General features: G+C 52.5%; 3 protein-coding genes across 3 annotated transcripts in view; 2 read left to right on the top strand and 1 right to left on the bottom strand.

Annotated features, from left to right (window-relative positions):
* LOC137901332 (diacylglycerol kinase delta) overlaps positions 1-10969 on the top strand; it is a 17876-nt gene extending 6907 nt beyond the window's left edge. The window contains exons 4-31 of the mRNA XM_068745352.1: positions 324-428; positions 497-629; positions 706-812; positions 888-1013; positions 1128-1230; positions 1309-1471; positions 1550-1658; positions 1808-1947; positions 2070-2154; positions 2266-2360; positions 2443-2542; positions 3434-3734; positions 3826-3978; positions 4079-4207; positions 4320-4413; positions 4509-4619; positions 4707-4803; positions 5000-5107; positions 5260-5373; positions 5456-5590; positions 6183-6346; positions 7527-7638; positions 7742-7834; positions 7909-8028; positions 8119-8236; positions 8583-8713; positions 8805-8904; positions 9649-10969. Of these exons, the coding sequence (XP_068601453.1) occupies positions 324-428; positions 497-629; positions 706-812; positions 888-1013; positions 1128-1230; positions 1309-1471; positions 1550-1658; positions 1808-1947; positions 2070-2154; positions 2266-2360; positions 2443-2542; positions 3434-3734; positions 3826-3978; positions 4079-4207; positions 4320-4413; positions 4509-4619; positions 4707-4803; positions 5000-5107; positions 5260-5373; positions 5456-5590; positions 6183-6346; positions 7527-7638; positions 7742-7834; positions 7909-8028; positions 8119-8236; positions 8583-8713; positions 8805-8894 (3336 nt within the window). The 3' untranslated portion in view covers positions 8895-8904; positions 9649-10969. The remainder of the gene's footprint in view (positions 1-323; positions 429-496; positions 630-705; positions 813-887; positions 1014-1127; positions 1231-1308; positions 1472-1549; positions 1659-1807; positions 1948-2069; positions 2155-2265; positions 2361-2442; positions 2543-3433; positions 3735-3825; positions 3979-4078; positions 4208-4319; positions 4414-4508; positions 4620-4706; positions 4804-4999; positions 5108-5259; positions 5374-5455; positions 5591-6182; positions 6347-7526; positions 7639-7741; positions 7835-7908; positions 8029-8118; positions 8237-8582; positions 8714-8804; positions 8905-9648) is intronic.
* Positions 10970-11787: 818 nt separating this feature from the next.
* Positions 11788-15239, top strand: LOC137901633 (coagulation factor X). The gene is made up of 10 exons (XM_068745678.1): positions 11788-11854; positions 11993-12165; positions 12265-12289; positions 12377-12490; positions 13004-13138; positions 13223-13479; positions 13550-13664; positions 14135-14331; positions 14405-14530; positions 14985-15239. Exons 1-10 carry the CDS (start codon positions 11788-11790, stop codon positions 15237-15239), a joined length of 1464 nt encoding a protein of 487 aa, XP_068601779.1.
* An 825-nt stretch (positions 15240-16064) lies between these two features.
* On the bottom strand, positions 16065-22595 carry masp1 (MBL associated serine protease 1). The gene is made up of 12 exons (XM_068745357.1): positions 22437-22595; positions 21624-21801; positions 21203-21334; positions 19291-19487; positions 18995-19142; positions 18809-18927; positions 18657-18735; positions 17305-17424; positions 17158-17232; positions 16835-17082; positions 16579-16767; positions 16065-16490 (listed from the first exon to the last, which is right to left on the bottom strand). Exons 1-12 carry the CDS (start codon positions 22593-22595, stop codon positions 16065-16067), a joined length of 2070 nt encoding a protein of 689 aa, XP_068601458.1.
* Between the last annotated feature and the right edge of the window lie 1078 nt (positions 22596-23673).

The raw sequence follows: 23673 nt of genomic DNA, 5'->3' as shown, positions 1-23673 counted from the left end.
CTGCTTCACCACTTTGGGCTTCATCTCTGAAGCGTCTGATTGGGTGACGCCAACCTGCCATGTGTTCACCTGTAACAGGAAGGAATCAGCTGATAGTGTGAGCCGAAGCAGGAACCGGTCCATTTGGACCGCGTGAGGCGCTCTTCATCCTTCCCCCGTACTCCTCTGTGAGGAGGAGGAGGAGGAGGAGGAGGAGGAGGATTGGTTCAGGACAGAGGAGAGAAACAATGTCAGGAATGATGGAAACAGCGCTGTGTGTGTGTGTGCGTGTGTGCGTGTGTGTGCGTGTGCGTGTGTGTGTGTGTGTGTGTGTGTGTGTGCAGGTCATCACACCCTGCAGACGTCTGATTCTGTGTGCAGACAACAGGAAGGAGATGGAGGAGTGGATGGCGGCGCTGCGCAGCGTCCAGAACAGACAGAACTATGAGGTGAGACTGGTAACCTGTCTGTCTGACGCCGGTACCAACGCCGGTACCGACGAGTGTCTCTCTCCCAGTCCACCCAGTACAGCATGGACCACTTCAGCGGGATGCACAACTGGTACGCCTGTTCCCACGCCAGGCCCACGTACTGTAACGTCTGCAGGGAGGCGCTGTCAGGAGTGACATCACACGGCCTGTCCTGTGAAGGTACGCGTCGTACTCGGGGAGTACTCGGAGTACACGGAGTACGCGGACGTGATTGTGACGAAGCTGTGTGTGTCAGTGTGTAAGTTTAAGGCTCATAAACGCTGCGCAGTGAGAGCCGTTAACAACTGCAAGTGGACCACGCTGGCTTCCATTGGGAGGGACATCATCGAGGACGAGGACGGGGTGAGACACGCACCCGCACAAAGTACACGCCTCCTTGCTCCCCATCGATGCCTGACCTCCGACCCGCGTCGCCAGGTGTCGATGCCTCACCAGTGGCTGGAAGGGAACCTCCCCGTTTCGGCCAAATGCAGCGTGTGCGATAAGACGTGCGGCAGCGTCCTCCGTCTGCAGGACTGCAGGTGTCTCTGGTGCAAAGCCATGGTGAGCCGAGGACACGGCGTCCGTGTCCCTTCACGCCCACAACCTGGTCCAGCTTTTTGCAGCCACGGCGAGGTGCGCTGGTTTTCTATCTCGGAGTGTCCCTCTGTGCTTCAGGTGCACGCAGGCTGTAAGGAGCAGCTGTCCTCCAAGTGTCCTTTGGGACAGTGCAAGGTGTCCGTCATCCCTCCGACGGCGCTGAACAGCATCGACTCTGACGGTGAGATTAGCCCTCAGGTGGCGCCCAAACCCAATCGGACCGGCTCGCACTGAATGGGTCTCTGAATTTTGCGTGAAGGTTTCTGGAAGGCGTCGTGTCCCCCGTCCTGCACCAGTCCTCTGTTGGTCTTTGTCAACTCCAAGAGTGGAGACAATCAGGGTGTCAAGTTCCTGCGGCGCTTCAAACAGCTGCTGAACCCGGCGCAGGTGTTCGACCTGATGAACGGAGGACCACACCTGGGGTCAGAGAGGGGGCGGGTGGGGCGGAGCTCCGGCTGGGGACGGGTTCCATGTTGACACTGAATGTCTTTTTGTCTCAGTCTGCGTTTGTTCCAGAAGTTTGACACATTCAGGATCCTGGTGTGTGGAGGAGACGGCAGCGTCGGCTGGGTCCTGTCGGAGATCGACACTCTGACGCTACACAAACAGGTAAATGGGTACCGGCGGGAGACAGCCGGACCGGATGTTGTCTCGGCCCGGCGGACACGCCCCAGCAGCCGGACGAGTCACTTCCTGTTGTGAGTTGAGGGGAAGGATTGTGCGTTCTCTGAGTGCTGTCGTCTGCGTTGCTATTCTAGTGTCAGCTGGGGGTCCTTCCTCTGGGAACCGGGAACGATCTGGCCCGGGTTCTGGGCTGGGGGTCCGCCTGCGATGACGACACTCAACTGCCTCAGATACTGGAGAAACTGGAGAGAGCCAGCACCAAGATGCTAGACAGGTAGCTGCTGCTAGACAGGTAGCTGCTGCTAGACAGGTAGCTGCTGCTAGACAGGTAGCTGCTGCTAGACAGGTAGCTGCTGCTAGACAGGTAACAGCAGGTTGTCCCTCTTCCGCCTACAGGTGGAGTATCATGGTCTATGAGACCAAATTGCCACGGCAACACTCTTCTTCTACGGCGACAGAGGACTGCTTTGATGACTCTGAGGTAACAGGAAATGACATCGCTTCCTGCTGTTTCCCATGATTCAAGAGTGTGTTGAGGGCGGAGGTGTTGGACCAGAACCGATCCTCACCTCAGTGTTTGTGACGGATCCAGGTCCAGCAGATTCTGACATACGAGGACTCGGTGGCTGCTCACCTGTCAAAGATCCTGACGTCAGACCAGCACTCTGTCGTCATCTCCTCCGCCAAGTAGGACTGTCTGCCTGTCTGTCTGTCCCTATATCTGTCTGTCCCTCCGTCCTCGGGGCTCCCTGACCTCCTCTCTCCTCAGGGTTCTCTGTGAGACGGTGAAGGACTTTGTGGCCCGTGTTGGGAAGGCGTATGAGAAGAACACAGAGAGTTCGGTGGAGTCGGAGGCCATGGCCAAGAAGGTGACGAACCTGGCACAAGCTATTGGTCAGCCTGATCAGTCACATGACCAGATCATGACCTTGTGTCAGATCTGGATCCCCAACGCTACCCTCTAGCCCCAACGCTACCCTCTATCCCCAACGCTACCCTCTAGCCCCAACGCTACCCTCTATCCCCAACGCTACCCTCTAACCCCAACGCTACCCTCTAACCCCAACGCCACCCACTAGCCCCAACGCTACCCACTAACCCCAACGCTACCCACTAGCCCCAACGCTACCCACTAACCCCAACGCTACCCACTAGCCCCAACGCTACCCTTTATCCCCAACGCTACCCTCTAGCCCCAACGCTACCCTCTATCCCCAACGCTACCCTCTAACCCCAACGCCACCCACTAACCCCAACGCTACCCACTATCCCCAACGCTACCCACTAACCCCAACGCTACCCACTAGCCCCAACGCTACCCTCTATTCCCAACGCTACCCACTATCCCCAACGCTACCCACTAACCCCAACGCTACCCACTAGCCCCAACGCTACCCTCTATTCCCAACGCTACCCACTATCCCCAACGCTACCCACTAACCCCAACGCCACCCTCTAACCCCAACGCTACCCACTAACCCCAACGCTACCCACTAGCCCCAACGCTACCCACTAACCCCAACGCTACCCACTAGCCCCAACGCTACCCTCTATTCCCAACGCTACCCACTATCCCCAACGCCACCCTCTAACCCCAACGCTACCCTCTAACCCCAACGCTACCCTCTAACCCCAACGCTACCCTCTATCCCGAAAGCTACCGCCTACCCACAGACCCTAACCTCCAAACCTACCCTAACACCTGTCCTGTCCTTTCACGGATGGGGACTTAAGGACTGGACTTTCTGTCCTCTGCTCAGTGTGGTGTCCTAAAGGAGAAACTGGACTCTCTGCTGAAGACTCTTACTGAGGAGTCTCAGGCCTCCACCGTGCCCCATTCAGCTCCTCCCCCCACCATCGCAGAGGAGCAGGAGGAAGCAGAGAGTGTGGCGCTGCCTTCTCCTCTTCACTGTCATCCGCCTCCTCTCACCTGTTCCACACGGACTACTGTCCCCTCCGCCTCCACTGCGGCCGCCATCTTTAAACCTCGTGAACAGCTGATGTTGAGAGCCAACAGTCTGAAGAAAGCCATCAGACAAATCATCGAGCACACGGAGAAAGGTACGGCAGGCGTGGGACAGACAGGCGGGACAGCTCATTGGGGACATGTTGATCAGTTGTGTGTGTGTGTGTGTGCGTGTGTGTTCCACAGCTGTGGACGAGCAGAATGCTCAAACCCAGCAGACCTTCTCTCTGAGTCGGGATGAGGAAGAGGACGGTATAGTGGAGGAAGAGGAGGAGACTGACGATGACAAGACGTCTCTGCAGTCGTCCTACAGCGTCAAACATTGCAGCAGCCGCAGAAGTCAGCATAGTAATATATATATGGGGGGGGGGGCACTGACCCAGAGTCAGTGGAGTGACTTTCTACCTGTCTGTCTGCCTGTCTGTCTGTCTGTCTTCAGTCAGTAAAACACCCTGTGAGAAGCTGATCAGTAAAGGTAGCCTATTGTTGGGCAGCTCTGCATCACTTCCTGTCCAGACAGGAAGTAGAGACAACATGTCCATGCTCCACACGAAGATCCTCTATCCTGGTAAGAGTTCTGTCCTGTCTTACAGCTTACCTTAACACCAAACAGGAAGTTGATATGCGATGACCTGTGTGTGTGCGTGTGTGTGTGTGTGTGTGCGTGCGTGTGTGTGTAGGTCTCGGGGGCATTTCCAGTTCTTTCTCCAGCAGTTCTGTGATCAGCCGACTGTTGGTGAACGCCGACCCGTTCAGCTGCGACCCAGAGAACATGTGAGCGTCTGTCCGACGGTTGTTTACCGGGTGTGAGGGCAGGTTCGACCTGTATGTGTGTGTGTGTGCGTGCGTGTGCGTGTGTGTGTGTGTAGGGACTGCTACACTGAGAAGTGCGTCATGAACAACTACTTTGGGATCGGCCTGGACGCTAAAATCTCTCTGGACTTCAACAACAAGCGGGACGAGCACCCGGAGAAGTGCAGGTCGGGTCCGGCCGCCCCGACGCCGTCCTCCGTTCAGGTCCGACGTCGTCTCAACGCGGTTCTGTGTTTGACTCGTTCTGCATCCAGGAGCCGGACCAAGAACATGATGTGGTACAGCGTTCTGGGAACCAAAGAGCTGCTGCACAGAACCTACAAGAACTTGGAGCAGAGGGTTCTGCTGGAGGTGAGAACCCGTTCTGTCATTCATGTTTGGGTTCCCTCGGACCCAACGAGGAGCTGGGTTGGGTTCCGCTGATCCACCAGTGAGGTAGAACGTGGACCCGGCCGGGGTGGAACGTGGACCCGGCCGGGGTGGAACGAGGACCCGGCCGGGGTGTAACGTGGACCCGGCTGAGTTCTGCTCTTCGCTCTGTGCTCAGTGTGACGGGCGTCCGATCCCTCTGCCCCGTCTGCAAGGCATCGCTGTGCTGAACATCCCCAGTTACGCAGGAGGAACCAACTTCTGGGGAGGAACCAAAGAGGACGAAGTAAGTCCTGACGCTAGCTGTCTGCCTGTCTGTCTGCCTGTCTGTCTGTCTCTCTGACTGTTTGTCTGCCTGTCTCTCTGTCTGTCTCTCTGTCTGTCTCTCTGACTGCCTCCCTGTCTGTCTCTCTGACTGTCTCTCTGACTGTCTCTCAGACATTCACAGCTCCGTCCTTCGACGATAAGATCCTGGAGGTGGTCGCCGTGTTCGGCAGCATGCAGATGGCCGTGTCTCGAGTCATCAACCTGCAGCACCACCGCATCGCACAGGTACGCCTGTCTGTGTGACCTGTCTGCCTGCCTGTCCCTCCCTCCCCCCCAGCTGTGTGACCTGTCTGTCTCTCTGTCTCAGTGCCGGACAGTGAAGATCACCCTTCTGGGTGATGAAGGTGTCCCGGTTCAGGTGGACGGCGAGGCCTGGGTCCAGCCTCCAGGTTACATCAAGATCAACCACAAGAACCGGACCCAGACTCTGACCCGGGACCGAGTGAGTCCTGCACGAAAACCGCTTCAGTCTGGGTCCGGTTTACACGAGCCCAGCCTGACTGCAGCGTGTGTGTGTGTGTGTGTGTATGTGTGTGTGTCTCTGTGTGTGTGTGTGTGTGTTTCTCTGTGTGTGTCTCTGTGTGTGTGTGTGTGTGTGTGTCTCTGTGTGCGTGTGTGTGTGTGTCTCTGTGTGTGTGTGTGTGTGTGTGTGTGTGTGTGTCTCTGTGTGTGTGTGTGTGTGTATGTGTGTGTGTGTCTGTGTGTGTGTGTGTGTGTGCGTGTGTGTGTGTGTGTGTATGTGTGTGTGTCTCTGTGTGTGTGTGTGTGTCTGTGTGTGTGTGTGTGTGTGTGTGTGTGTGTGTGTGTGTGTGTGTGTCTGTGTGTGTGTGTGTGTGTGCGTGTGTGTGTGTGTGTGTGTATGTGTGTGTGTCTCTGTGTGTGTGTGTGTGTGTATGTGTGTGTGTCTCTGTGTGTGTGTGTGTGTGTGTCTGTGTGTGTGTCTCTGTGTGTGTGTGTCTGTGTGTGTGTGTGTGTGTGTGTGTGTGTCTGTGTGTGTCTCTGTGTGTGTGTGTGTGTGTGTGTGTGTGTTTCAGGCCTTTGAGAACACTCTGAAGTCCTGGGAAGACAAACAGAAATGTGAGTTTCCCCGGACCCCCCCACCTCAGCCCCCCTCGTCTTCACAGCCAGAGATCGTCTCTGAGGAGGAGGCGTCACTCGTCAACGACTTCGGTCAGGCTGCAGGAGGCCTCATCCACAGGTGACCCGGAACCAGAACCAGAACCAAGCCCGGGTTACTAGAAAATAATGATCTGCTTAATCAATAACTAATGATGAAGAGATAAGACGAGAGACCCGTTAGCGCCGTTTAGCATTGTTAGCTCAGGTTAGCATCGTTAGCTCCGTTTAGCATCGTTAGCGCCGTTTAGCATCATTTGTTGTTGTCGGTGTTTATCCAGCAGTGTGGCTGTTTACTTTGATGCTATTGATTAGCGATCGATCGGCGGTAACGCGTCTGTCCTCTTTAGTATCTGTGATGCTATTGATTAGCGATCGATCGGCGGTAACGCGTCTGTCCTCTTTAGTATCTGTGATGCTATTGATTAGCGATCGATCGGCGGTAACGCGTCTGTCCTCTTTAGTATCTGTGATGCTATTGATTAGCGATCGATCGGCGGTAACGCGTCTGTCCTCTTTAGTATCTGTGATGCTATTGATTAGCGATCGATCGGCGGTAACGCGTCTGTCCTCTTTAGTATCTGTGATGCTATTGATTAGCGATCGATCGGCGGTAACGCGTCTGTCCTCTTTAGTATCTGTGATGCTATTGATTAGCGATCGATCGGCGGTAACGCGTCTGTCCTCTTTAGTATCTGTGATGCTATTGATTAGCGATCGATCGGCGGTAACGCGTCTGTCCTCTTTAGTATCTGTGATGCTATTGATTAGCGATCGATCGGCGGTAACGCGTCTGTCCTCTTTAGTATCTGTGATGCTATTGATTAGCGATCGATCGGCGGTAACGCGTCTGTCCTCTTTAGTATCTGTGATGCTATTGATTAGCGATCGATCGGCGGTAACGCGTCTGTCCTCTTTAGTATCTGTGATGCTATTGATTAGCGATCGATCGGCGGTAACGCGTCTGTCCTCTTTAGTATCTGTGATGCTATTGATTAGCGATCGATCGGCGGTAACGCGTCTGTCCTCTTTAGTATCTGTGATGCTATTGATTAGCGATCGATCGGCGGTAACGCGTCTGTCCTCTTTAGTATCTGTGATGCTATTGATTAGCGATCGATCGGCGGTAACGCGTCTGTCCTCTTTAGTATCTGTGATGCTATTGATTAGCGATCGATCGGCGGTAACGCGTCTGTCCCCTTTAGTATCTGTGATGCTATTGATTAGCGATCGATCGGCGGTAACGCGTCTGTCCCCTTTAGTATCCGTGAAGTGGCTCAGTCTCACCACAGTCTGGAGCAGGAACTGGCTCACGCCGTCAACGCCAGCTCCAAGGCCATGGACGTGGTCTACGCCGACTCCAAGACCTCCGGGGTAACGGCCAGTCCATCCGGGGCGGCGCCGTCCTCACGGGGACGCCCCCCCAGGCTGTCGCTTCGTCTCCACAGACTGAATAGGCTGTGTCTGTCCCCCCCAGACGCTGAGCTGCAGCGTTGTCCTTCAGATGGTCGTCAACGTCAAAGCTCTCCTCAGTGAGACCGAGCTGCTGCTGGCTGGAACGGTTTCCATGGTAACCGTCTCCTCCGGCCTGCGCGTCCTGTCCGTCTCGCGTCCCTTTTGACCGTCCTGTCCCTCCCGTTGCAGCAGCTGGACCCTCCTCAGCAGGACCAGCTGAACGCAGCTCTGGGCTCGGTGGCGCTGCAGCTCCGGCGTCTCGTTGACGTCTCCTGGTTGTGTCCCGTCATCGACCCGTCAGACCACGAGGTCCGGTACCGGTAGAACGGGGACACCGAAAGACTAGAGACGCTGCATGGACTGACGCTGTCCCCTACCTGTCTGTCTGTCCACCTGTAGGGTTCTCTGACCGATTTCTCGAAGAGAAGTCGGAGCGCTAAATTCCGTCTCGTCCCAAAGTTCAAGAAAGAAAAAAACAACAAAAACAAAGAGACGTTCTCGTCTCTCTCTCTGCCAGGTGAGCTTGTTCTATCACTTGATTTTTCACTCTGTCACTCAGCGAGATTGAAAGGAGTGTATTGATTGGCTGAAACAGTTGGGGGTGTGTTTAAACATGAAACCAGCCAATCAGAGTTCAGGGAGTCTTTACATCAGAGAGTCATTGGTGAGAAAACGTGGTGACGTCAGAGCCGATCACTACACCTGGTCCATAGCTACACCTGGTCCATAAACTACACCTGGTCCATAGCTACACCTGGTCCATAAACTACACCTGGTCCATAGCTACACCTGGTCCATAGCTACACCTGTGTTTGTGTTTGGGTGTTTCCTGTCTGACTGAACGCTTCCTGTTGGTGTGTTAGTCCACCAGTGGGGGACGGACGAGGTGGGGGCATGGCTGGACTTGCTCTGTCTCACTGAATATAAGGACATCTTTATCGGGCATGATGTTCGTGGCGCTGAGCTCATCCACCTGGAGAGGCGGGACCTGAAGGTACTGCTGCTAGCTCCTGCTGCTAACTGTGTGATTGTTGTGTGCTTGATAGAGGAATGTTGACTGTTTTTGTGTGTGTGTGTTTGTTCAGGACCTGGGTGTGACGAAGGTGGGGCACATGAAGAGGATCCTTCACGGTATCAGAGAACTCAACAGAAACAGCAGTGCCAGCGAGGCCTGACTGCAGCCAGGTGAGTTCCTTTACCTGGTTAGTGACCCAGTAACTAGTTAATAACTCATTGTAATATTATTATTGTTAGCATGACAAGCTAGCTGCTTACTGCTACGAGAGCCCTAAGGCTGCTAGCTGCTTAGTGCTACTAGCTCATTACTGCTGCTAGCCGCTTACTGCTGCTAGCTCATTACTGCTGCTAGCCGCTTACTGCTGCTAGCTGCTTACTGCTGCTAGCTGCTTACTGCTGCTAGCTCATTACTGCTGCTAGCTGCTTACTGCTGCTAGCTCATTACTGCTGCTAGCTCATTACTGCTGCTAGCTCATTACTGCTGCTAGCTCATTACTGCTGCTAGCTCATTACTGCTGCTAGCTGCTTACTGCTGCTAGCTGCTTAGTGCTACTAGCTCATTACTGCTACTAGCTGCTTACTGCTACTAGCTGCTTACTGCTGCTAGCTGCTTACTGCTACTAGCTCATTACTGCTACTAGCTGCGTACTGCTGCTAGCTGCTTACTGCTACTAGCTCATTACTGCTACTAGCTCATTACTGCTGCTAGCTGCTTACTGCTGCTGGCTGCTTAGTGCTACTAGCTCATTACTGCTACTAGCTGCTTACTGCTGCTAGCTGCTTACTGCGGCTAACAGTTTCAGTTATAGTTATGGAGGTTTAAAAACACTTGAGGCCAGGACCGGTGTCACCCAATCACTGCTCCCCCCCCCCCCTGATGAGGACCACTGACGTGACTCTGGTTTGTTCCAGCTGCCCTGGCTCCGCCTACCTCTGCTTCCTCCTGACCCCTGACCCAGCAGCTCGGACCACAGTGATTGGACCTGGACCCTCCGCTCCGCTCACTGATACAGAGGGAAGAGCCAATTCTCTTCCACCAGTGCCTTGTCACCGATCAATCAGACGATTCCTAACCAACCATGGAGGCAAGATGGCCGACAGGTTAAGCACAGACATGTCCCGTGGTTCTGTGGGCTTTACAGTCGGGAGTCTTTCGCCTCATCTCAGGTCCGATCAGAACCCTTTAAGGTTTGACAGAAACATTTGGGGTAGGAAACAAAGGGTGGTTCTGACTGACCCGATGGTTCCGGATCACAGAACAGACCTGAGTAGAAGAGGTTTGGACGCGCCGATGAGACGCTCCTGAACGCATCAGCTGATGTGACCAATCGGGTCAGTCCGAGGAAGACGAGCAGCCGTGCGTCCGTCGGTTCAGAACCGTCAAAGGGTCCAAGCAACAGTACCGGATCAATGAGTCTGATGTCTGAGAACATGAAAAATCCATATTGATCCTCTTTGATTGATGATTGATCAGCAGTTTGAGCCTTAAACGTCTCATTGATCCACAGATTTGTGGATCAATCATTCATCCCTGTCTTTGACTCTTCACACACACACACACACACACACACACACACGCTCGGTTCTCGGGATCTCAGAGTTGATCAAACCAGGATTTGTTGTCAACGTTAAGTTATTATTAATTAGTTTTAGAGTTAACTGATTGGTAAGTTAATGACCAGTTTTTAACCGGGTAATAAAACGTTGTTTTTATGGTTAAGAGGTTATTAACAGTTATTAGCGGGTTATTAAAGGGTTAACGGTTCATTAACAGATTAGGAACAGTTATTATATTGATTAGACATTAGTAATCATTTTAAATGCGTGTGTGGTGAATCAATAGGCCGATGAAGGACACTTTATATTCCACCTGTGGATTAGAAAGGTATTTAATCAGATATTTAAACCTCAAATAGTTTAGTTTCACGTTTCTTCTGTTAGACAAATTCATGATCTCTGAAGATCCCGAAAGCTTCAGAATCAGAAGTGTCGTTAGCATTTAGCGACTCCTGCTAAACGAGTGCTGCTAGCAGCAGAGTACGAGCGTCGGTCTCTGTTTCGCCCTTCCTGTGTATTTATTGGATGATTTATGTTAATCCTGATACTGTGCGCTGCCTCTGTCCGTACATGCGCCCCCTGCAGGGCTGTCGGTGTAAATACACGGTGCTGTACAGACAAACACTGTAAGAAATAAACACGACTTCACTGTAAAACATTCTGGAGCCTAATTTAACTCCGAGTCTTGGTCTCATCTGTTCTGGAGCATTGAGCACCCCCCCCCCCCCCCCCTAATAGATATATAGATGTGTACTAGTACGTAACGAGCAACACTTGCTAGTTAGTGAACAAGTTTAAAACCTGCAGGCTTTAGTAAAGGGGCTGCGTTTCCCCTCAGCTGTGCCTTGCAGGCTGAGCCCAGCAGCTGGCTGCTGACGTCACGCCAGCGTGTCAATATTTGAATTGTGCTAACAGATCAATCGATCAGCTGAATGTCTGTCCTCCATTTTACCTCCGGACTCCAGACGTCTGTCCTCACAGGAGACGACAGGTAGGAACGGGTTCTGATCCGTAAACGGACGATCGATTCGTGTTTGGGTCCAGTTACCGTAGTTACGGCCGCCCAGAGATGATGATGTTGCAGGTGCAGACGTGACGTGAAGCTAAAACGTGAAGTTGTAACTAGCATGTCGCTAACTGACGTCCGAGGGCGACGGGGGGACGGGGGACGGATCGAGACCAGCACAGCAGGACAGTGTGTGTGTTGGAGTGTAAAAAGTACCCATATCTTCCTCACACAGACGGCCTCTTCCTCTTCCTCCCACAGACTTTCTTTTCCTCACACAGACTTCCTCTTCCACTTCCTCCCACAGACGGGCCTCTTCCTCACACAGACAGCCTCTTCCTCTTCCTCACACAGGCCTCTTCCTCACACAGACAGCCTCTTCCTCTTCCTCCCACAGACTTTCTTTTCCTCACAGACTTTCTTTTCCTCACACAGACTTCCTCTTCCTCACACAGTCGGGCCTCTTCCTCTTCCTCACGCAGACGGACATGCTTCCATCCACAGCTCAGGCTCTGCATGTGCTGCTCTTCAGCTCTGTTCTGATCCAATGTTCAGGTGAGTCTCACTGATCAGAAGAACCTGGACCTGTCTGTCCAACAGCTAGCATCACTGCTAGCATTAGCATTCTGCCTTTCCCTGGTACACCTGTTTGTGTCTTCCTGGTTGTAGAACTAATGATGTCATCGCCCTCAGTGTTCCTGGATCAGCCCTCTGCAGGTCAGGTTCTCCGTTCCTCCTCCAGGAGGCGTCGAGCCAACTCCTTCTTTATGGAGGAGCTGCTCCCTGGGGACCTGGAGAGGGAGTGTTACGAGGAGCGCTGCTCGCAGGAGGAGGCGGCAGAGATCTTCCAGAACCGAGAGAAGACGGTAAGAAGGCGCGGTGAAGGTCAACCTGAAGGTCGAGGTCCTCGACGGGCCGCTGGGCCGAACCCACAAACGCTAATCCGAACCTTTTTTGTCTCACAGCTGGAGTTCTGGTTCAAATACACAAGTGAGTGTTTTCTATTTATTAGATGACATCATTCTACCTGCAGGAGCAAGTCGTGATGCGTTCAGGTGTCTCCTCTGTTTGTGGTAGATCTCAACCCTTGTCGGACCAACCCCTGCCTGAATGGAGGAATGTGCATGATGGACCGAGGAGTCTTCACCTGTCTCTGTCCTCCTCAGTACCACGGCAACACCTGTGACTCAGGTAAACGACACCTCAGTCAGGTAAACAGCACCTGTGACTCAGGTAAACAACACCTGTGACTCAGGTAAACAACACCTCAGTCAGGTAAACAACACCTGTGACTCAGGTAAACGACACCTCAGTCAGGTAAACAACACCTGTGACTCAGGTAAACGACACCTCAGTCAGGTAAACAATACCTGTGACTCAGGTAAACAACACCTACAACACCTGTGACTCAGGTAAACAGCACCTGTGACTCAGGTAAACAACACCTGTGACTCAGGTAAACGACACCTCAGTCAGGTAAACAGCACCTGTGACTCAGGTAAACAACACCTGTGACTCAGGTAAACAGCACCTGTGACTCAGGTAAACAACACCTCAGTCAGGTAAACAACACCTGTGACTCAGGTAAACAACACCTCAGTCAGGTAAACAACACCTGTGACTCAGGTAAACGACACCTCAGTCAGGTAAACAGCACCTGCTTCTTGTTTGTTGTGATGTTTATTACTTTCCTTTGTTTTGCAGCGGTGTTGGAGTGTCGCTATAGGAACGGCGGCTGCGTGCAGTACTGCAGAGACCTGCTGGGTGGCGCTGGAGTCCAGTGTGGATGTGCAGATGGATTCAAACTGGACCCCGATGGACGCAGCTGCTCCCAGACCAGTAACGCTCCCAGATCCCACCTCACCGGTGTAACTGCTGCCGTAAACAACAACAGGATGTTTGTCCGGCCTTCTCTCTGTCCAGCGGCGTTTCCCTGCGGCCTCCAGCAGACGGCGCTGCTGAGCAGAGGGCGCTCTCTGTGGCCCGACTCCGAGCTGGAGAACGCCACCACAGACGGATGGACGCCGACGGACAATTACACAACGGCGGTGAACGCAACATCCGGACACAGAGGAGGAAACGACACGGAGCTGATGGGGGAGGAGGGGGGAGGAGAGGAGGGGCTGACACCTCGTGTTGTGGGCGGATCCTTGGAGAAACACGGCGGGAGCCCCTGGCAGGTGTGGATGCCCTGCAGCCAATCAGATCCATCGACCGACCATAATGATCTGTGGTCTGTTTCTGTTGCAGGTTCTGGTCCGCCGGTCTGATGGTTATGGGTTCTGTGGGGGGACGCTGGTCTCTGAGCGCTGGGTGGTCTCTGCTGCTCACTGCTTCCAGGAGACGGCAGACCATGTGACCATCGGTGACCTCATCGTGCTCATCGCGTGTTTAAGAACATGATGCTAAAGATGTCCAGCCACAGCCGCTGCAGACGTGCTAACATTAGCTGCAGACGTGCTAGCATTAGCCGCAGATGTGCTAACAGCCACAGTCGCTGCAGACGTGCTAGCAATAGCCGCAGATGTGCTAACAGCCACAGCCGCTGCAGACGTGCTAGCATTAGCCACAGCAGCTGCAGACATGCTAGCATTAGCCTCAGCCGCTGCAGACGTGCTAGCATTAGCCTCAGCCGCTGCAGACGTGCTAGCATTAGCCACAGCCGCTGCAGACGTGCTAGCATTAGCCACAGCTGTTCTCCATGCTTCAGATATTTGGACCGGCATGGTGTCGATGGCACCCTAACCCTGTCCTGGGTTAGGGTGCCATTACCAACCAATCAGGAATGAGGGGTGTGGTCTCAGGGGATCCACCTGTGTCTGTTTGTGCGTGCAGGAGACTTGGATAAGAAGCGTCTGGATCCAGGTGAGCAGCTGATAAAGGTCCAGAAGGTCTTTGTTCATCCTCACTTCCACTCCTTCACCTTCGACAGTGACATCGCTTTGCTGTACCTCGCCCAGCCCGTCGTCAGGGGCCCCACTGCGGCCCCCGCCTGCCTCCCTGACCCCCACCTCTCTAAATACCTGCTGCAGGTAACTGGACCGCCGATGCTTCTCGGTGCTAAAGGACAGATGTGGGATCAGAACCGACTCTGTGTCTGCTCAGGATGGGAACCGGGGTCTGGTGACGGGCTGGGGGGTCACTCACTATCTGGGCAGGTCGTCACGCTTCCTCAGGAGGGTGGCGCTCCCAGTGGTCAGCTACAGGGACTGCACCGCATCAACTGAGCAGGTGAGCCATAACGGCTAAATACGCCTGATAGCTAGCTACACCTGATAGCTAACTACACTGATAGCTAGCTACACCCGATAGCTAGCTACGCCCGATAGCTAGCTACGCCCGATAGCTAGCTACGCCTGATAGCTAGCTACACTGATAGCTAGCTACACCTGATAGCTAACTACACCTGATAGCTAGCTACACTGATAGCTAGCTACACCTGATAGCTAACTACACTGATAGCTAGCTACGCCTGATAGCTAGCTACGCCTGATAGCTAACTACACTGATAGCTAGCTACACCTGATAGCTAACTACACTGATAGCTAGCTGCACCTGATAGCTAGCTACACCTGATCACTCTAACACGTCTCTGTTCATTAAATGAGTTTGGCTGAGACTCTTCCTTAAACCTTTCTGAGCCAATCAGCTGTGGTCTTTGTAACGCGATGTCTCCGCCCTGCAGGTCATCACCGACAACATGTTCTGTGCGGGTTACCTGGACGTCAGCATGGACGCCTGCAGCGGAGACAGCGGAGGACCGTTTGTGGTGAACTACAGAGGGACCTGGTTTGTGACCGGGGTGGTCAGCTGGGGGGAGAAGTGCGCTGCGAAGGGGAAGTACGGGGTCTACACCCGACTGGGGAACTTCCTGTCCTGGATCCGAGACACCATGGAGAGGACGGACCTCAACGGTACCGACTCATCACAGAGACGCTGACTGCACCGTGGTCACCTTCAGGTGACACCTGCTGTCGTCTGATTGGCTGGTCGGTGTCAACCTGGACAGCAAGAACACACGCGTGTTAAAGACGCAGTCCCAAGAAGATATACGCCTGTAGCAGCATTCTGGTAAACACCTGCAGAAGAAGAGACTAGTTTAAAACACCCGCAGAAGAGACTAGTTTAAACACCTGCAGAAGAGACTAGTTTAAAACACCTGAAGAGACTAGTTTAAACACCTGCAGAACAGACTAGTTTAAACACCTGCAGAAGAGACTAGTTTAAAACACCTGCAGAAGAGACTAGTTTAAAACACCTGAAGAGACTAGTTTAAACACCTGCAGAACAGACTAGTTTAAACACCACTAGCCAGGTGTTTAGCAGAATGCTGACTCACTGGGGGGGGCTACTGAAGTTATGTTTGTTTCTTTACCTTCACCAACCTGTCTTAAAAGATCAGAACTAATTATATGATTTTAACTTTTGATTCGTGAGTTCAATAAGTTTCTATGAGTGTTTAGTTTTTTTAATGATGACATGACACATTTTCATAAATGTGACTTTGTAAAATGTTTATTATAAAGGTCATCAGTATATAATGTATATATAATATACACGTAACATGATAAAGTGACTCGTCGTTCCAGCGCCACCTACGGGCTGCGGCGGGACTCGACAGTGTGGCCTTTTCCCCTCCAGCAGGTGACCTGCGTTCACCTGTCGCTCGTCAGGTCTGGTAAATGTGTATCGACTTGGTGTGAAGATAAAATAGAAGCAGTAAAGTACTTGAGTAAATGTACCTCGTTGCTGTTAGTTACCCATCTCACCACCAGGGGGCGCCATGGATTTGCTCCTTAATCCACTGCACGTATTTGGACACTCGGGTGTAGACTCCGTACACCCGCTGACTCCCACAGTCCTCCGGCCCGCCCCATGACACCAGGCCAAACACCGCCCACCTCTGGCTGACTCCGCCCTCCATCACAAACGCCCCCCCGCTGTCCCCCAGGCAGGTGTCCCGCCCACCCTCAAAGAAGCCGGCACAGAACATGTTGTCCGTGATGTTGTAGCTGATGGAGCGTGAAGCGTAGCTCGCCTGACACTCGTCCTGAGAGACCACCGGAAGCTTGACGAACTGCAGGAGGTCAGAGGTCAGAGTGGGCGGGTCTCCAGAGGAAGCGTTGATGTTGGAGAGCCCCCAGCCGGCAACAACGCCTACAGAGTTAGGAAGAGGAGAGGCGGGGTCGTCCTAATGAGGACAGAGGTCAGAGGTCATGATCCTCACCATGCTCTTTCCTGGGAGTATTTTCTGTAGTAGTACTACTACTATCCAGTACCGTGACGGGAGGCGGGGGGAGGCACACGGGTCGGATGAGGTCGTCGAACTCCAGGCGCTCTGCAAGCTTCAGCAGGGCGATGTCGTTGTCGTAGTTGTCGGGTTGGAAGTGCGGATGGAGGACGATCCGCTCCACCGAGCGGTTGGTGGCCACGCCTTTGTCTCCGGCGTCATGGAGACCAAGGAACACCTGGAAGACACCTGCTGGTTACACCGGTCCACGAGCAACCCCTGAGCCAGAACCGCAGGAAGTCCACCTTGATGTGCTCGGGCGCCACGGGGACGACGCTGGGGTCCCTCCGCTGGGACCTCAGGACGTGGGCGGCAGTGAGGACCCAGGACCCGGACAGCAGGGCCCCAGAGCCGAACCAGCGGTCCTCCGGGACCCGGGACAGATCCTCCACACTGAGCAGAACCTGCCACGGGAAGTAGCCTGGCTCAGCACTGCGACCGCCCACAATCCTCTTCACCTGGGAAGGAAGTGGGCGGGCCGGCCGGCCACAGGCTGGACAGAAAGGAACTCCATGTAGCACAGGGAATGGTGGAACGTGTCACATGACCCGACATCACTATTTGTTACCTGGCGAACAGGTGGGCGGTCCGATCCCCGATTGTGAGCTGATCCAGTCTCCACTTGGCCCACAGCTGTATGACCCTAAAACAAAAGGACTCTGAAGCATCACAGCTACCTGTAGGGGGCGGGGCCTGTGACAACCCAAGCACCTACTGTTGCTGCCATCCTCCCTGCAGATGTAGTGAACTGTCGAGCCAAACAGCGTGCTGTTGTCATGACTACCAAACACCACGTCAGCCATGGCAACTGCCTTCGGGCTCCCACAATGCACCACTGTGAGAGAGGAGACCAATCAGGCGTCAGATGGAGATGAAGGCGTAAACAGAACACAAACAGAACAAACAGAACGTAAACAGAACAAACAGAATGTAAACAGAACAAACAGAACAACCAGAACAAGCAGAACAAGCAGAACAAACAGAACAAACAGAACAACCAGAACAAACAGAACGTAAACAGAACAAACAGAACGTAAACAGAACAAACAGAAAGTAAACAGAACAAACAGAACGTAAACAGGACAAGCAGAACGTAAACAGAACAAACAGAACGTAAACAGAACAAACAGAACGTAAACAGAACAAACAGAACGTAAACAGAACGTAAACAGAACAAACAGAACGTAAACAGAACAAGCAGAACGTAAACAGAACGTAAACAGAACAAACAGAATGTAAACAGAACAAACAGAACAACCAGAACAAACAGAACGTAAACAGAACAAACAGAACGTAAACAGAACAAACAGAATGTAAACAGAACAAACAGAACGTAAACAGGACAAGCAGAACGTAAACAGAACAAACAGAACGTAAACAGAACAAACAGAACGTAAACAGAACGTAAACAGAACGTAAACAGAACAAGCAGAACGTAAACAGAACAAACAGAACGTAAACAGAACAAGCAGAACGTAAACAGAACGTAAACAGAACGTAACCAGAACAAACAGAACAAGCAGAACAAACAGAACGTAAACAGAACAAACAGAACGTAAACAGAACGTAAACAGAACAAACAGAACAAACAGAACAAACAGAACAAACAGAACGTAAACAGAACAAACAGAACGTAAACAGAACAAACAGAACGTAACCAGAACAAACAGAACAAGCAGAACAAACAGAACAAACAGAACAAGCAGAACGTAAACAGAACAAACAGAACGTAAACAGAACAAACAGAACGTAAACAGAACAAACAGAACAAACAGAACAAACAGAACGTAAACAGAACAAACAGAACAAACAGAACAAACAGAACAAACAGAACGTAAACAGAACAAACAGAACGTAAACAGAACAAACAGAACGTAAACAGGAACTCCGGCCGGTGACATTCATCTTTGATGAACCGTCAGTAGTTTAAACTTCCTTGTTGAATCTTGAGACATGAAATTTGTGAACCAGAACCAGAATGGTCGTTGTCAAGGATGGACTCTGGACTCAAAGCCGGTCCCGGATAGGTCCTGGCCTTCGTGTCGGATCGGGCCTGGCTGTCCTTACTTTGGCAGAGGGGAAGGCTGCTGCTCCAGGTTCCGTTGGACTGACAGTCGATCCGATGGCGATCCAGAAACGCTCCGTCCTGAACAGCACACAGAAACAAGGCCTTCGGCCGCTGTGGCCTCAGATCATTGGCCGTTCGACGCCGGCGTTACCTTCAGCAGGCGGTATCCGACCTCACACGTCACCAGGGTGTGGTCTTTGAAGAAGTATTCTGATTGGACAGGGTTTAGCAGGGTATGGGGCGTGGTTTCAGGAACCGGACACAGGTTTCCTGTGAAACGAGGAGCGTTGAAGTAACGCGTGTTTTCTCCTGACCACGCCACGCCGTGTGTTTGTACCTGTGCTCGTGTACGTGATCTTCCAGCCCAGGTTTTCACCCGAGTTGTCGCTGTGGAAGAAAACTGTGGCCACGTTGCTGTCAGTCTGGATCTCACCTGGAGATCGATCGCCACAGAACGGACCGAACTCACTGCTGCCAGCTGTTACCTGCACACACGGAGCCGATCAATAACCTGCACGCACGGAGCCGATCAATAACCTGCACACACGGAGCCGATCAATAACCTGCACGCACGCAGCCGATCGATAACCTGCACACGCACGGAGCCGATCGATAACCTGCACACACGCTCACCTTGACGTGGTCGTAGGGGCAGCTGACATCAGGGTGATCCTCCACGTCAAACCGGGGGTCGAACTGGAGGCGGAGCCTGAAGCCTGGCTCCGCCTCGATGTGATATAAACAATCGGAGCTCTTCGGATACGGAGAAGGAAAATCAACGCTGCTCAGAACTCCAGAGCGGTCCCTGAACACACCGTCAGCGCACGCCACTGACCACGCACGCACACGCACACGCACACACACACACACACACACACACGCACAGTTATTCAGAGACTTCCTGTTATCTGGAGCTGCTGCAGTGTCAGAGGTCAGAGGTCAGACAGGAAGAGAAGTACCGGCTGTTTGAGTGACGTTTCACAACCAATCAATAAGCTTTAATCACCAAACACACCGTGTGTCTGTGTGTGTGTGTGTGTCTGTGTGTGTGTGTGTGTCTGTGTCTGTGTGTGTGTGTGTCTGTGTGTGTGTGTGTGTGTCTGTGTGTGTCTGTGTCTGTGTGTCTGTGTGTGTGTGTGTGTCTGTGTGTCTGTGTCTGTGTGTGTGTGTGTCTGTGTGTGTGTGTCTGTGTCTGTGTGTGTGTGTGTGTCTGTGTGTCTGTGTCTGTGTGTGTGTGTGTGTGTGTGTGTGTCTGTGTGTGTGTGTGTGTGTGTCTGTGTGTGTCTGTGTGTGTGTGTCTGTGTCTGTGTCTGTGTCTGTGTGTCTGTGTCTGTGTGTCTGTGTGTGTGTGTGTGTGTGTCTGTGTCTGTGTGTGTGTGTGTGTGTGTGTGTGTGTGTGAGAAACCCTCCTCCACACACAAACATTCAGGAAATGTAAATATTTGCCACCAGCTATCGGTCAGACGGAGGTTCGAGTCCAGATTCTGGACCCGCTGGTTCTGGTCCTTCGTCTGGTTCTTCCCGTCTCAGGTTTTCATCTGTTAAAATGTTTTTGTTGTTTTTATTCCGTTCATGACCTCCACCCAGTGGGGGGGCCAAGTCTGACCGGGGGCCGGCACGGAGAACCCGAAGGACCGCTAAAGACCGCTAGCGGAGGTCCAGCCTCAGACTCAGCACCGCCTACTATTGTGCTGTTGTTGTTACCAGCAGGGGCGCAATACTGTAAATACTAGTACGCAGTTCATGTACTCCTGGTTTCATCCACAGGTTTAAGACACACAGAAATACACTGTTTTAGCTGCTAATTAGCAAGATGATGAGGAAGACAGTCCGTGGCTAGCTTTGTGTTGAGGCTAACACAAATAAAAATGCTAAGGACATCAAGACGGTGAAAAATGCTTTTGGTTTGCTGATCCAACGAATAAAACGACGACGCCATGAAAAACCTTAATGCTAGCTGCAGTGAGGGCTGCAGATGTGCTAACATTAGCTGCAGATGTGCTAACATTAGCTGCAGTGAGGGCTGCAGATGTGCTAATGTTAGCTGCAGACGTGCTAACTTTAGCTGTAGACGTGCTAACTTTAGCTGCAGATGTGCTAACGTTAGCTGCAGACGTGCTAACTTTAGCTGTAGACGTGCTAACTTTAGCTGCAGATGTGCTAACGTTAGCTGCAGACGTGCTAACTTTAGCTGTAGACGTGCTAACTTTAGCTGCAGATGTGCTAACTTTAGCTATAGATGTGCTAACATTAGCTGCAGATGTGCTAACATTAGCTGCAGTGAGGGCTGCAGATGTGTTAATGTTAGCTGCAGACGTGCTAACTTTAGCTGTAGACGTGCTAATGTTAGCTGCAGACGTGCTAACTTTGGCTGTAGACGTGCTAACTTTAGCTGTAGATGTGCTAACTTTAGCTGCAGATGTGCTAACTTTAGCTGCAGACGTGCTAACTTTAGCTATAGATGTGCTAACGTTAGCTGCAGATGTGCTAACGTTAGCTGCAGATGACACACCGCTGTATACGGGACGCACAGGTTCAATCTCACCTCTGCAGGTGCAGTTGTCTGAGTGCAGCAGGTAACCATAGCGACAGGAGCAGTAGTATCCTCCGATGAAGTTGTGACACAAATGGTCACAGAGCAGGCCGTCGTCATTGTGGTCGCTGCACTCGTCCACATCTGGAGAGAGAGAGGGATGAAACGCCCACATACCAGTTCCAGGTCCCCCCCCCCCTTTCAGGTGCTTTCAGCCCAATCAGCTCTGGGTTTTCTCCAGGGGGAGTGGCTTGTTTACGCGGCTAACATTTCCCACAGGTATTTAAAAATGGACACGCATAGTCTCTCGGGTTCAACCAATCAACAAACGCTGACATCACTCAGGGTTCCTCCTCAAGGCCTCTGAGGGAGGAGCTACGCCGGTTCTGTGGACCTTAACGGGTCGGCGCCGACCCGGTCCTCTGGTCCTCACCCTCGGCGCTGTAGTGAGCCACGAAGCCGGAGTATCGCTCCTCGTCGGAGAAGTCGGAGGTGAAGACGATGCTGAGGGAGGTCCCGGGGGAGGTGAAGACCCGCTGGGCCGGCACCGCCTCGGTGTCCGTCGCCTCCTTACCACAGAACAACGCTAGGACCTCCCCCTCGGCCTCCACCTGCAGACACGCACGCTCACCTGAACTCAGGAATCAACACATTACATGTTTTAAGTGAGCAGGTGTGGAGGAGAACGGGTGTGGAGGAGAACGGGTGTGGAGGAGAACGGGTGTGGAGGAGAACGGGTGTGGAGGAGAACGGGTGTGGAGGAGAACGGGTGTGGAGGAGAACAGGTGTGGAGGAGAACGGGTGTGGAGGAGAACGGGTGTGGAGGAGAACGGGTGTGGAGGAGAACGGGTGTGGAGGAGAACAGGTGTGGAGGAGAACGGGTGTGGAGGAGAACGGGTGTGGAGGAGAACGGGTGTGGAGGAGAACAGGTGTGGAGGTGTGGAGGGGAACGGGTCTGTGATTGGTTCTGACAGGTCAGACACAACCAGCGTACCTGGGTAGAGGTTCAGTCCAGGGACTCTGGTGGGGATCTGGATCAAAACCTGGATCAGAACCGGTCTGAAGGTTCTTGCCCATTGAGGGTAAAACACTGGGGGAGGAGCTAAACATTCAACTGATGTCTGGATCCAGATGCTGATTGGCTGCCCAGAGCCCGCCTCCTCACAGCGTTGACTTCCTGTTGTTGGCTGTGTGTGTGTGTGTGTGTGTGTCGTCACAAACTACCCATGATGCCTTGCTGTCTCACCTGGACGGCGTCGTACTCGCACAGGTAGGACGGCTCCAGGTCAAAGTGGCTGAAGGACAGCTTGAGCCGGAATCCGTCGGGAACGCTGACGTTCCAGCGGAGCTGCGTCTCCCGGGGATACGGATCCGGGAAGTTTGGCGACTGCAGGCTGCCGTACATTCCTGACAGGAGCAGGAGCTGGGCGTCGACCAGGAGGGGGAGGAGCAGCAGGAGGAGCGGCCTGGAGGAGGACACAACAACAACAACACCACAAGACAGAACAATAAAGTTAAATCAAACTTTATTCGATTTATCCTGCAGGAGGCGCCGTCTTTAAATGATGACACAAACACACAAACAGTTTCTCGGAAACACAAAACTGAAATTTAAAAGTCAAATTCAACCCAACTTTATTTGTATGACCTTTTCAAACGACACCGGAAACCGTCAAACAGATCGATTATCGGTTTCTACTACTGTCCTTTCATCTTGTCCCCTGAGGCGTTGCCACGGCAACCCAACGGTCTCCCTGTCCTTCGCATGTCCTCCCTGCACCTCCTCCCCGTGGAGCTTGAGAACTCCTCTCTAACCCACCTCCTCCTAAAAGGCTTTTCATCATTTAAATGTAAATATTATTCCGGAGGATCAATACTTTCTGATCGATCAGCTGACTGACTCCGTTTCCCTCCTGCAGCCTGATTATTGGTTTCGTATCGATAAAGGGACTGACCTCATCCTGCGCGCTGATCGTCTCTCTGCTGCTGACCCACCGGCTGCAGCCGAACTGTCGCTCCCGCGCCGCTTCTCACCCAACGTCACACGTCATCACGTCGAATCCTCGAGGGGAGGAGCCTCTGGCTCCACCTGCTGGAGGGAATTATGTTCTTCATCAGGTTCGTTTCCAGAAAGACGTTCGGGAGCAGAACCGAACTCTGAGAACCATATTGTGTTCACTATTGATGACGTTCTACACGGTGATCTGGATCAGCACCAGAAAGTTCTAGATTGTTCTGGTATCTTTAAACACCAACATGAACATTTTTAACTGATTCTTAATCCATAAATGGTTTTAATGTTTAAATGTAATATTTGTTCCTGACCTCATTCTGGATCAGAACCAGAAGACGTTTCGTGCTGGTTCAGATCGGACCCCTTTATGAGTAAATGGGAGAATCCAGATGTTTCAGTATCCAGACGGGAATCCGGATCGCTGTCAGAATGTAATGGATCCGAGTGAGACCAGGACCACCTCCAGGTT

This window comes from Brachionichthys hirsutus, chromosome 11 (assembly GCF_040956055.1).
Source record: "Brachionichthys hirsutus isolate HB-005 chromosome 11, CSIRO-AGI_Bhir_v1, whole genome shotgun sequence".
Taxonomy (NCBI): Eukaryota; Metazoa; Chordata; class Actinopteri; order Lophiiformes; family Brachionichthyidae; genus Brachionichthys; species Brachionichthys hirsutus.
This window is presented reverse-complemented; position numbering and strand designations above follow the sequence as displayed.

Excerpts from the sequence above, each read along its gene's own strand:
- LOC137901633 (XM_068745678.1), top strand. The coding sequence starts at position 11,788 with ATGCTTCCATCCACAGCTCAGGCTCTGCATGTGCTGCTCTTCAGCTCT. Across the intron at positions 12,166-12,264 it reads TCCAGAACCGAGAGAAGACG|CTGGAGTTCTGGTTCAAATA; the intron begins GTAAGAAGGCGC and ends TTTGTCTCACAG. Across the intron at positions 13,480-13,549 it reads ACGGCGGGAGCCCCTGGCAG|GTTCTGGTCCGCCGGTCTGA; the intron begins GTGTGGATGCCC and ends TTTCTGTTGCAG.
- masp1 (XM_068745357.1), bottom strand. The coding sequence starts at position 22,595 with ATGTACGGCAGCCTGCAGTCGCCAAACTTCCCGGATCCGTATCCCCGG. Across the intron at positions 21,802-22,436 it reads GCGAGTACGACGCCGTCCAG|GTGGAGGCCGAGGGGGAGGT; the intron begins GTGAGACAGCAA and ends GCGTGTCTGCAG. Across the intron at positions 19,143-19,290 it reads GCCCCTACGACCACGTCAAG|GTAACAGCTGGCAGCAGTGA; the intron begins GTGAGCGTGTGT and ends CCGTGTGTGCAG.